Below are 13555 nucleotides of genomic sequence, written 5' to 3' on the forward strand. Positions count from 1 at the left end.
TTTCAGAAACATATGCCTGGCTGGCAAAATGAAAGCTTGCAGAAAATCATTTCAGTAGCCAACTTTGTATATAATGGTAGAGATGCAGAAAGACAAGAGAAATTAGAAAAAGAAAAGAGTGAAGAAAGGAGGAGATTAGAGAAACAGCGGGAGGAGGAGAAAGGCGAGAAAGAAAAGATAAGAGGGATGACATGTATTTACTAGCAGCTGCTTTAGCCCAAAATATGCGAGGGCGAGGTGTTCTGAGAGGAAATCGGGGACCGAGAAGGGATTTCCCCCGGTAGAGGTAGAGGAGGATGGCGTCCGGTTCCTCCTACCACAGGAGGTACAGTAGAATGTTATTGGTGTGGGAATGTAGGCCATATGCAAAGAGAATGTCCTATTCGCCCTAGGCAGACTCTAGAACAAGCTGCTTCACCTTACATCGGAGGAGCTGTTCCTCGTCAAAGAAGTTTCTCGCAGTAATGTCAGTACCGCTGAATTCGGATGGACAATTGATTGCTGAAGTGAATGGTCGACGAGTTATCTTTTTAGTAGATACTGGCGCTACGTTGTCTTTGTTAAATTTTGATGAATTTGAAAAATCCAGTGATAGGATAATTATAAAAGGAGTGATTGGAGCGGAGGAGAAAGCCCTGACAAAACCCTTACCCATTTCAATCGGAGATAGACATACTTGGGCTCGGTTTGTAGTTTCCCCAGGATCCCCTGTATCTTTACTTGGAAGGGATATTTTGCAAGATTTAGGAACTCAAATTGCTTTGGGAAAGAAAGGACTTTTCCTGGTTTTTATAGGGTCAGCTGTAGTTGTAAAGGGAAGTCCAACAAGTTCCCTCAATACCATGGGAATTGAGAGAAGTTCCCAGTGCCCTATGGAGTCAATCTAGTAAAGATGTGGGACTTCTGAAATCTGCAACCCCCGTAAAAATTAAGACTAAAGGTGGTATACCCCCAGCAGTTAAGCAGTATCCTATCGTAGCAGAAGCTATTCCTAGTATCACTAAACAAATACAGAATTTTTTGGATAAGGGCATTTTAAGACCTACTGTTAGTCCTTTTAATACTCCCATTTTACCTGTAAATAAAAATCGAAAGGATGAGGATGGAAATCCTGAGTATCGGTTTGTTCAGGATTTACGAGCTGTAAATGAATATGTAGAACCCCCACATCCAGTAGTTCCCGATCCTTCTACTATCCTTACAAAAATACCAATTTGGGCGAAATACTATACTGTTTTGGATTTGACCGGAGCTTTCTTTACAATACCAATTGACCCTGACAGCCAGAATTTATTTGCCTTTACATGGGAAGGTCGCCAGTATACCTGGACCAGACTTCCTCAAGGATTTACTGCTTCACCAACTTTGTTCTCTCAAATATTAAAGAGAGACTTACAAGATCTGGAACTACCGGCTGGGTCAGAATTGATACAATATGTGGATGATTTGTTAATTGCAAGTAAAGATTATGACAGTTGTGTAAAAGATACTAAATATGTATGTCTTAGATTATATGAGAAAGGACATAAAGCATCTCTCTCCAAATTGCAGTTTTGTGAGCCTGAGGTAAAATATTTAGGGTTTATACTAGCCGAAGGTACTAGGAAATTAGATCCAGATAGGGTACAGGCAATTCAGGAAATCGCTAGACCTTTGACTAAGAAACAAATGAGAGCCTTTCTTGGACAAGCTGGATATTGTAGACCGTGGATACTGGGTTTTTCAGAGATTGCAAAACCTTTGGTAGAGACTACTAAAGATGTGAGCCCAGAACCCATACCATGGACGGAAGAATTGGAAACAGCTTTTATGTCCATGAAGACTGCCTTGGTAAATGCTCCAGCTCTTGGGTTACCAGATTACAAAAAACCTTTTAAATTATATGTAACAGAGAACAGAGGAATTGCAAAGGGAGTATTAATTCAGAAGCATGGACCCTACGAACGTCCTGTAGCATACTATTCTGTCACCTTGGACCCAGTTATCAGAGGATCTCCATACTGTCTGCGATCTATTGCCGCAGCTGCTGAGCTGGTGGAAAAGGCAAGGAATATTGTGCTAGGCCATTATCTCATAGTTGCTGTTCCCCATGAGGTTGAACTTTTACTAACTAAATATGCAGAAAAAGCGCTTTCTGCACAAAGGACACACAGATATGAAATTATCCTTTTGCTAACAGAGAATGTCAAACTTGAGAGATCAAAGACTCTTAACCCTGCTACCTTACTCCCAGTGACTGAACCTGAAAGATCACACGACTGTGTAGCTGTCTTGAAAACCATAAGCAAGACTAGAGAAGATTTGAGGGACACTCCGGTGGAACACCCTGATTTGAATCTCTTTACTGACGGATCTTCCTTTTATCTTCACGGTAAAAGATTTACGGGCTTTGCAATAGCTACTGAAAAGTTTGTTCTCATTGCTGAACCCTTGCCACCGACATTAGGAGCTCAAGCTGCAGAATTGATAGCACTAACCAAAGCAGCATTGTATGCTAAGAATAAACGAGTTAATATTTACACTGACTCGAAGTATGCCTATGGCATTTGTCACGCAGTCGGTGCATTGTGGAAAGAAAGAGGCTTTCTAACATCTGCAGGTAAAACCATTGCACATGGGTCTTTGATTAATGACTTGTTGTTGGCAATACAAGAGCCAAAGGAAGTTGCGGTAATTTATATACCTGCTCATACGAAGCGCACTGATCAGCTTGCGACAGGTAATTTTCTTGCAGATGCCGCAGCACGAGTCCGCTACTAAAAATTACCCCACGACTGAAGTTGTGGTTGCTAATTTCTTTTCTATCCCAAACCCTGCTACCCTTTATCATGATGTCCCGACCACCGAAATGGAAGAATGGAAGAAGATGCAAGCTGTGCAAGATAAAGGGATCTGGACCCTGAATGGTAAACCTCTATTGCCCAGAAGGTATGTACTGCCGCTTGCGCGTTGGTACCATGAGAAGGGGCATGGAGGTCCCGAAGCAGTAGCCTCAAAGGTAACGCAGCTATGGGCAGCACCAGGAATCTTTTCAGCAGCTAAGAAACTGACTGAAGGATGCTCTTTGTGTAAGAGATATGGAGATATAAGGCCAAAAGTAACGCCAGGGAAGAGGCCGCCAGCAGTCTATCCTTTTCAGAAACTTCAGATTGACTTTGCGGAAATGCCAGCCGCTCTCGGATATAAATACTTGCTGGTAATAGTAGATCAACTCTCTGGGTGGGTAGAAGCTTTCCCGACCCGGAAGAATGATTCAAAAATAGTTGTAAAAATCTTGCTTAAGGAAATCATTCCTCGATATGGCGTACCTGAGGTGATAGACTCTGACCGTGGACCGCATTTTACAGCATCTATTTTATTACAAGTTTATGTAACCCTAGACATCAAAGGACAGTTTCATACTCCGTATCACCCCCTTCATCAGGGCAAGTAGAAAGAATGAATAGAACAATTAAGGAGAAGTTAGCGAAAGTATGCAGTGAAACTGGATTAAAGTGGCCAGAGGCATTAAATTTAGTTTTATGGGATCTTAGAACTACTCCAAAGCAGCCGTTAGGAATTAGCCCAGCAGAGGTCCTATTTGGACGAGTTTTAGCTGTACCTGGTTCATATATTTCAGCAAAAACTGCACTACTGGATGGAGATGAGAATGTCACTCAATATTTATTATATTTACAAGATTCCTTTCAGAAAATTAGAAAATATGCATATTGATACCAAGGTGTGACACCAGAAGTACAGGTTCATGATTATAAGTGGGAGATGAAGTGTTTGGTAAAAACATTTAAACGAAAGAATAAGATGTTGCCAAAATAGGAAGTAAGCCATATGATGCAAGTTGTACAACGAGACAATGTATCCTGGGATGTTAGTGATTTATGGCAATGGGCTACTTCTTGATTCCTGATTTTCCAACTTTAATCAAGAAGATTCTAATGGTAGTCGTTTTAGTCATAATCATTTTGATCATGGTAATGTTTGTATGTCAGTGTTGTGTCTCGTGTTTATCTCGTATACCCACCAGACCCTATTGTATCCGATAGGATAGTGAGTATCCTAAAAAAGAAAAGGGGGACTGTTGAGAAAATGTTGCAATGCAGTGCTGCTGCACAAGCTGTTCTATCAGCTCTGTTCCCTGTATAGCCCCAGCCCAGGGCTGCATGCGCAGTCAACTGAATAGAACATTAATAAAATGTTGTAACAAAGGTAATGATGTGCCTGACAGTTCAAAGGATGTTGATGTATGAGAAACTGGCCCTTAGCTACCGAAGCAATGGGAGATCTATCATTGTGACTACTAAGAACTGAGACGTACAGAACTTGAGGTAATCGCCCTTGAAGACTAAAAGAAAACAAACAACGAAGTGGTCGGACTCCAGAACAAGATGTGAAACCCATTGTCAAGATAATAATGCTATCATTGTGACTACTAAGAACTGAGACGTACAGAACTTGAGGTAATCGCCCTTGAAGACTAAAAGAAAACAAACAACGAAGTGGTCGGACTCCAGAACAAGATGTGAAACCCATTGTCAAGATAATAATGACTGATAAAGTATAATTCTGTGTATTCTGGATTAGGTAATGCTTTGTAGGTGCATAAATACATGTATGCGAACTCATGTAAGCTGTCACTCTCTGCGGAGGTGACCCAACGCTGCTGGACCTGAATAAATCCTAGAGTAACCCACGACGGAGTTCGAGTCTCCTTTAACACAGATGCTGCTCTGACACCATCAAATCAATGATGAGGATGTGCCCAATCACAGTCATGATGAGTGACAGGAGGAAGAGTGGAGTCTGGAGTGAGGGCACATTCCCCGTTCCCAGAAGCAGGAACTCTGTGGGTTTTCTCTGATTCTCCTCTTCCCATTTTTCCATACAGCATTGTTTCTCTTTCTTTCCCCACTTATCAGGAAGGAGGCCTGTGACAAACAACTGCATTTCCGCACTAAGTAGAAGAATAACTGTGATGGACAGTACTGGTTAAAAAAGATACAAAAAAAAAAAACCAAAATCTCAACTACTTTCCCTTGTTCATAGTCTATTTTTCTCTCTCCCTAAAGTAAATTAAGGGACCTCTGTTCATCAAGAAGACAGACCCACTTGTCCCAAGAGCACTCCCTCTGACCACAGGACTGACTTGCCCCGTGGAGCTGCCTCTTCCTCGTTCTGGAATGCAAACATCATGTGCATTTGCTCACATTTTGACATCCTGCTTTCTGTGCTCAAGGGTTTCTCAACATGACCAGAATAGCTGTTTAGAACTGAGATCCTCTGTGCTCTTCCAAGGAAAACCAATGCCATGATTTGAAATAAATAGTTTCTGTGAAAAGATCAAGGCAGATGTCCTTTCTCCAACTGGGAGAAGGCTGAGCACAGCTCTGGGTGAGTGGTCTCAGCTCTCAGAAATGCTGCCCTTCTGAGGAGAGCATTCCTGCCCTGAGCAGGCCAATTTCTTGCATTGACAAGGAGCAGGTCAGGAGTTACCTGCTCAGACAAAGGGACTGTTCAATGAGATCATGACAGAGGATGCTTGAGCCCACACTGTGTGTGAGACAGTAAAAGAAAAGATGAGAAACAAAGAGAAAAAAGGAAATTAAAGAAAATTATAACTGTGCATCAACCAGAAATCTCATGAGAGACTTTGTGCAGGGAGGAAGGAAAATGCCAGTGAGGACCACTCACTCCCCATGCTCACCTCCTCGGCACAGGGTCCCCAAGGATTTGGGCTGCCCCCCTGTACATCCAGCCCAGCAGCAGGACCTGGCACAGCCAGCTGTGCTTGCAGGGCTCCCTGCTCAGCACTGCTGGGCACTGGGAGGGGTGTCCCGGGGGTGCCTGGGGCTGAGGTGGGAGAGTAGCAGGCTCAGGGCCATGGGCGATGCCCGGGACATGCCTGAGGGCACAGCCAGGGAAAGTGCCTGCCTGAGAAGCAGCCTCACCAGCTGTGCTCCTTGAAATACATGGTGCTCTCAGTGTTGTCAAACCCACCTCCCAGCAGGGAATGTTTGGCTTCTGGAAGAGAGGAGGACAAACAGCTTCAGCAGAGCTGATGAGGATGAGTAAAGCCCCCAGCCCTCCCCACTGGATGAGAGAGAGTCCATGTCAGAAAGCTGAGGGTCTGAGCTTGTGGAATGGTGAGGAAGGGAGAGAAAAAGGAGAAAGCTGAGAAAGGACAGAGCCCTGTGGGAGGAGAAGGGCTCAGGTGATCTCGACCCAAAGACCCTGCACTGACTTTTCCCCCATCCCAGCTAAGGTGGGTGAGTGCCAGGGCTGGATCCAACAGAGTCCAGCCCAGCTGGAACTCAGCACCACCAGCCCCTCCCCAGCATCTCTGCTGGAAGTTACTGGGTCTCAGGGTATCAGGGGAAGGAGGGAGCTGGGCTGGGGACATGTGCAGCACAAGACAGGGCTGAGACTCAGCTCTCACTCACACACTTTCACTGCACAAACACCCACAGCAAAATCAGCAGTTCCCTGACTCGGGACATCCAGCACCCACCTGCAATGCTCAGCATGAAGGGTTGGCCTCTGTGCTGATGGTGCCTGGGAACAAGACCTGGGGCCTCACTCGCTGCCTCTACCCCACCACATCTTCCTTCTGTGATCTCTCTGCAATCCCTGCTCAGACCTAATGTCCTGCTCTGCCCTTGCTCTCTGCTCCCCACATCTTGAGATTGACATGCCAGCAGCAAAAAAACGCCCCATGTTCTACACTGTGACCTGGAGCTTATAGCACCAACAATTCCTTCAGTGACCCAGGCACAGCTCAGCTCTCCCCAGGCACTGCGGGGAGGAAGCATTGCTAAGCTAGTTCTCAAAGCAGGCTGCAACTTCTGAACTGCTGGAAAGTTTGGAAAGTCTGTTGTGGCAAGCCCTGCCTTTCCTGACAACCCTGAGTACTTTGAACTCCAGGTCAGGCTTCTCTAGAAGGAGATTCAGGCAAGGAAATCATCAGGATTCAGCAAAACTCCTGACAAACCCCATAAGAGTTACCCAGAGTATAATCTCCATCACCTCCTTGAATTAGACACACACTGGGCTAGTTTTCAAAACCAGACTTTTAAAGTAACAATACAGTCTAAGTACCTCAGTGCTGAGAGACAAGTTTCAAAGAGAAACAAAAATAGTTGAAGCTGTATCATCTGGATTTACAAATTCTCTATCAGCAGAAAGGAAGTCCCACAGCCTACGGGATGTTTCATTAGCTGGTCCTAGGGAAATTTGTTTCTTGGGCCTCTTGGCTCCAGCACTGCATTCACATTGCTGACAAGGGGACAATTTCCAGTTCAGGCATCAAATTTTTCCCCATCCTGCCTGGAGATACAGAACAGCTCTGTCACACATCAGGCAGCATCGGAATGAAGATGGAGGTAGTGTTAACTGAAATGGTTTGGGCTAAATGAAATCTCAAAATGTGATCTTGCATGAAAACACCTTTTCAATTAGGCATAAGTTACACAACTGTGAGTCCAGATCTAGTTTGCAGAGTTTCTCACATCTCTCGATAAGGAGGGTACGGTGCTGGGGAGAGGGGAGCACGCTTTGGTTTGCTAAAACCCTGATGAGTGTCCAACCTTTCCTTCCCTTGGCCTCTGCCATCTCATTCCCTGAGATGTAAACACCATGAGGCTTCTGTCAAGAATCCTTCAGATGTTAGTATGATTTCCCTAAGAGTAACAGTACCTGAAAGAAAGAAAGAAACAAAGCAAGTGAATTAATTACGTGTAAATTACTGCAATGAAGCATTCTGCTTGCTTTGTAAACATGCTGGGCAATGTCACTTCAATCAGTATTTGCAATGTAAGCCATCCTCAAGTAGCCCTTCCAAAGCAGTTCTCATGAAAGGTGCTCATGTAAAAGTCTCCTTTTGTGTCCCCAGGAGGCATGGGCACTGCTGATTTCCCTCTCCAGAGAGTGGCAGAGCTGGATCCCCTTCTCAGGACAGACTCCTTGCCAGGAAGACACAGGCATGGGGGTAGCTCACCTGGTTTACACTGGCAATTCACTCAATATCTCTTTTGGTGTACTCGTTTTTCTTTGACAAGTCTTTAAAAACACTGAAGAATCAGAAAAAAAAAAATAAAAAGAAAAAGAAGAACTAATAGAAGTTAATCATCAAGGCAGGGAGGTTGGAACTAGATGATCTGTAAAGGTCCCTTCCAGTCTAAACCATTCTGTGATTCTGTGATTTTATGACAAGCACCAACTTAAAATGTTGCCTGTGCTGTAGAGGAGCTCCATATATGTGAGACACATTAAACAGGCCATGCCTCACTCCCCATCTTCCCGTCAGTCACAGAATCATAGAATCATTTAGGTTGGAACATATTCTTAAGGTCATCAATCCAGCCATTAAACTAACACTGCCAAGCCCACCACTAAACATGGTCCCTATGTGCCATATCTACATGTCTTTTAAACACCTCCAATAATGGTGACACAACTACTTCATGGGCAGCCTTTTCCAATGCTTTATAACCCTTCAGGAAAGAAATGTTTCCTCATATTCAATCTAAACCTCCCTGGTGCAACTTGAGGCCATTTCTTCCTGTCCTTTCACTTGTACATAAGAAAATAAGCTGGCCCAGACCTCACTGCAACCTCCTTTCAGGTAGTAGTAACAGACCAATAAGGGTGCTCCTGAGCTTCCATTTCTAAACACCCCAGTTCTCACAGTTGCTCCTGATAAGACTTGTGCTCTAGACCCTTCACCTGCTTCATTACGCTTCTTGAGTCACACTGCAGCACCTCAATGTCTTTCTTGTAATGAGGGGCCCAAACTGATCCCAGTATTCAAGGTGCGGCCTCACAGTGCCCAGTACAGGGGATGATCACTGCCCTATCCTGCTGGCCACAGCATTTCTGATACAAGGCAGGATGCTATTGGATTTCTTGACCACCTGGGCACTCTGTTTGCTTGTTTTCAACCAGCTTTTACCATCACACCCAGGTTCTTTTCTGCTGGGCAGCTTTCCAGCCACTCTTCCCCAGCCTGTAGATTTACATCAGGTTGTTGTGCCCAAAGTGCTGGCCCCAACACTGAGCCTTGCTGAAGCTCATACAATTGGCCTTTGCCCATCACTCCAGCCTGTCCAGACCCTCTGTAGAGCCTTCCTAGATTGCAGCACATAAACACTCCCGCACAGCTTGGTGTTGCCTGCAAACTTACTGATGGTGGACTTGATCCCCTCATCCAGATCACTGATAAAGATATTAATGAAACTGGCCCCAATATTGATCCCTGGGGAACAGCACTTGTGACCGGCCACCAGCTTGATTGAACTCCATTCACCACCACTCTTTGGGCCTGGCCAGATGCCCAAGTAAGGACCTTACAGTCTGGATGGCTGGTTTGATGGTGGGGTTCAGAAGTTCATGGTGAATGAAGTTTTCTCTGCAGGCAGATCAGCAACACATGGAGTACTGCAAGTGTTCACCCTGGGATCTGTCCTGGCAAACATCTTTACCAAGGACATGGAAGAACTGAAAGAGTGCACTCTCACTAAGACTGAAGATGCCACTGAATTGTGGAAGTAAGGGTCATACACTGGAGGGCAGAGTTGCCATCCAGGGAGATCTAGAGAGGCTGAGATGTTGTGGATTAATCACAGTAGACTGCTTAGGCTCACACAGCCACTCACTCACTCCTCCCCAGTGGGATGGGGGAGAAAATATGAAGGTGTGAAAGTGAGAAAAAATAATAGGTTGAGGTAAAGACAGTGAGAAAAATAATAGGTTGAGGTAAAGACAGTTTAATACATAAAACAAAGCTGTGTACAAGTGACAAGCACAATAAAGAAATTCATTCACTACTTCTCACAGGCATGCAGGTGTTTCAGGCATCTCCAGGAAGCAGGGCTTCATCATACACAGTGGTTATTTGGGAAGACCAGCGCTGTCACTACAAACATCTCCCCTTCCTGCTTCCCTGTAGTTTTTATTGCTGAGCACAATGTCATAGAGTATGGACTGTCCCTTTGGTCAGCTGAGGTCAGGTGTCCCAGTTGTGTCCGCTCCCAGCTTCTTGTACACCCCCAGCCTACTTGCTGTCAGGGTAAGTTCCCCCCATTATGATGCCAGTGAGAGCAATCATTTCCTTGTCCCTTCCCATAGCCCCACCAAGACATAATCTCATAACATACAATTTGCAGGCTCCCCCAGTATCCAACACTTTACCAGCCCCAGCTGTGTCCAATGTGGGCATTCACAGACAGCCCTTCTCTGGGGTCTGCCAAGGTCTGGGCCAGAAAAGAGGCCAGGCAGGACTGGCTGGTGCCCCCATACAGACACTGAGACCAGCAGGAGGATGGAGATGGTTTAGCAGCAACGCTCACCCATAACCCGGTGAGCAGCCAGTGCTGGAAATGGCCAGCGAGATAGGCTGGGGTGCTGCAGAGCTCTGGGTCACCGCCCCAGCCCCCTCAGAAGGTCACAGCAGCTCCTGGGGCACAGAGGGCTCTCAGCCTCCCTCAGCCCCAGGGCTGGGGCCAGCCATGGCATGAGCAGACACAGGCCAGCGTCTCCCTCTCTCTGCTGCTTTTCTCTCCAAGAGATCCTGATTGCCCAGTGCTGGCAGCCCCTCTGTGCCCATCCTCTCCCCAGCACAAGACTCCTGCACTGGGGGCTCCCCAGGCAGCTCCTGCTGTGCCAGCCAGAAAAAGCTGCCCAAACTGGTGCCTCCAGAAATAGGTCTCTTGTTGCGGGATGTCACCTCAGGCACAGCCCTGAGCTGGCGGTGCTGCTCTGCAGGGCAGTGGTGGCTGAAAGCCACGGGGAGATGGTCCCAGGGAGATCCCCATGGATCAGCCATCATTGCCATTGCACTGGGCACCCCCACGTGAAGGGCAGCACAGGCCTATTCCCTAACACATCCCCCCATGCCCTCCTGCCCTGAACCCCTGGAGAACCCCAGCACAGCAGCACGCTCAGAGGGGCATACCTGCAGCCTGTTCCTGACCTCAGCTTTGGAAGAAGAACCAACCTCCAGACACCAGTACTAAGAAAATCCCCTTTTATTATGGTTATGTGGCATGGAGGCCAGCTGTCCTACCAGACACACGCACAAAGGGCTCTGGTCAGAGAGCTGGTTCATGTCTCTGAGGAAGAAGTGACTGCATATATTTCTAGAAAAAAAAGATTTAGACAAATGAAATGATCAATGTATGGTAGGATTCAGAGATGAATTTGAAACAGTTCTGAAGAAAAAAGAAGCATTTTTTGTTTCAGAAAGGAAATTGACTGAATCAGCTTCTTCAGTGCATCCTTGATCCCCTGGTTCCTCATGCTGTAGATGAGGGGGTTCACTGCTGGAGGCACCACTGAGTACAGAAATGACACCACCAGGTCCAGGGATGGGGAGGAAATGGATGGGGGTTTCAGGTAGGCAAAGATGCCAGTGCTGACAAACAGGAGACCACAGCAAGGTGAGGGAGGCACGTGGAAAAGGCTTTGTGCCGTCCCTGCTCAGAGGGGATCCTTAACATGGCCCTAAAGATCTGCACATAGGACAGCACGATGAAAACAAAACACCCAAATCCTAAACAGACACTAACCACAAGGAGCCCAACTTCCCTGCGGTAGGAATCTGAGCAGGAGAGCTTGAGGATCTGGGGATTTCACAGAAGAACTGGTCCACAGCAATCCCTGGCAGAATGGTTAGGGAAAATGTGTTGGCAGTGTGCAGAGAGAATTGAGCAATGCAATGCCCAGGCAGCTGCTGCCATGTGGACACAAGCTCTGCTGCTCAGGAGGGTCCCGTAGTGCAGGGTTTGCAGATGGCAACGTAGCGGTCATAGGCCATGATGGTGAGAAGAGAAAACTCTGATGGTAACAAAATAGAACAGAAATACTTGTGCAGCACATCCCAAGTAGAGATGTCCCTGTGTCTGTTAGTAAATTTAACATGGCTTTGGGGAGAGTGGGTGGATGATGGAGCCCAGGTCGAGGAGGGAGAGGTGTTAGGAGGAAGAAGTACATGGGGGTGTGAGGTGGTGGTCGCAGGTGATGGCGGTGATGATGAGGCTGTTGCCCAGGAGGGCAGCCAGGTAGATGCCCAGGAAGAGCCAGAAGTATAAGAGCTGCAGCTCCCGTGTGTCTGTGAATGCCAGGAGGAGGAAGTGGGGATGGAGCTGTTATTTAACATTTGCTTTGTCTGGACATATGAGCCTGTTCAAGGAGGAAAGATGACAACACATTAGGGTATATTTCTCTTATAAATATCAACACCCTCTGTCCTTATCCCATCCCAGCCACTACATGGCACCCCCTTTTTTGAGATCTTCCTTCAGCTCTGTAGCTGGAGCTGTGGTAGGTGCTGGACAAGCATTTCATGAGGGGAAGGGTTTTTGCATGCTGTCTGCCAAGGAGTCAGCTCTTTGTGTGACTCTGTCAGAAAAACCTGCCCTAACCCAGAAGGGCTTGTCAGCCTTTGCTCTACCAGTGGTGAGGAATGGGGAAAGCAGAAGACAGGCTGAGAGGTTTTTCTGCTGCACTCAGGGAGAGCAGAGTGAGTCAAGTGAGGCAAGAGGATTTTCTGTGCCTTAGTGCAGAGTGAGGGCAGCTGGTCTGTCTTTCTGTCTTGTTCCCGTCTGCCCTGAATTGCACCTTTCTGAGTTCAAGGTGATTACACTCCCATGTTACCCTGAAAAGCAACCAGACACTGCTGAGAGCAGAGGGATCCACTGCAGAGCACCAGATGACTCACCCTTTCCCCAAGTGTCAGCACCCCACTTTAGCCAATGACACCCACGGCTCACAGAGTCCCCTGGAAGCAGCAGACAGCTGGGATGGACACCCCAAGGAGAGAGCCAAGGGTCCGAACCACGGCAACTTCTTAAGGGAGAGCCAGCTCCTGGCCCAGCCTCACAGACTGCATTCCCAGAGCTTCACGGCTTAGAGGAAAGCTGGGACACCTCATTGCTGGGGGCACATCTGCAGAGGAGGGCTCCCAAGCTCTGTGCCTGACTCTGCAGCTGAAACCCCCCTTCCCAGAGAGCCTGTCAGCAACACCAAGGGCATCTGAGCAAGGCAAGGAGAGGGACAGACGGGCACTCAGGAAAGCCTTTCCCTTCCAGCTCTGCACAGCACCTCCCAGACAGCAGCAATGCAGGACAGTCGCCCTCAGGCCCTGCTCAGCGGGAACTGGGCCCCTGGCAGCAGAGATGCACTTCATCCCTTCTGCTGGGCTGCTGGGCCAGGAGGTGACTAACGGCCAGGAGCCACGGGCTAAGGGCTGTGCTGGGTGGCAGAGGAGACAAGAGGAGTGTTGCTCAGGGAAGGAGTCTGCCCTGCAGCAGGGTTTCCCTTAGCATTTCCCTCCCTCCCTGCCCACGTCTCCACTGCCTCCAGCTGTCCAGGCTGGCAGTTCTGTCTTTGAGCCCATGTTTCCTCCCTGCCAGTGCTCACAGTCCCCATCCCAGCCCCTGTGAGCACAGCTCTGCCCTGCAGCCTCTCTGTTTGTGCAGGGCTTAAAGCACAGCCCACCCAAACCTGATGAAAATGTTAAGGTGATGCTGGTGTGTTCTGTAGGCTGGTGGGGGCTGAAGGCACT

The 13555-nt window shown here is 47.4% G+C and overlaps 1 protein-coding gene across 1 annotated transcript; it reads left to right on the plus strand.

Moving 5' to 3' along the window:
* Nucleotides 1-825: 825 nt before the first annotated feature.
* LOC122153045 (protein NYNRIN-like) lies at nucleotides 826-3433 on the plus strand. The gene is made up of 2 exons (XM_042789167.1): nucleotides 826-2371; nucleotides 2856-3433. The coding sequence occupies exons 1-2, from the start codon at nucleotides 1669-1671 to the stop codon at nucleotides 3431-3433; spliced, it is 1281 nt and encodes a 426-aa protein (XP_042645101.1). The 5' UTR covers nucleotides 826-1668.
* Nucleotides 3434-13555: the final 10122 nt, after the last annotated feature.

Source organism: Tyto alba, unplaced genomic scaffold (genome assembly GCF_018691265.1).
Source record: "Tyto alba isolate M040663 unplaced genomic scaffold, T.alba_DEE_v4.0 Super-Scaffold_15, whole genome shotgun sequence".
NCBI lineage: Eukaryota > Metazoa > Chordata > Aves > Strigiformes > Tytonidae > Tyto > Tyto alba.

Excerpts from the sequence above, each read along its gene's own strand:
- LOC122153045 (XM_042789167.1), top strand. The coding sequence starts at position 1,669 with ATGAGAGCCTTTCTTGGACAAGCTGGATATTGTAGACCGTGGATACTG. Across the intron at positions 2,372-2,855 it reads ATCTTCCTTTTATCTTCACG|AATGGAAGAAGATGCAAGCT; the intron begins GTAAAAGATTTA and ends CCGAAATGGAAG.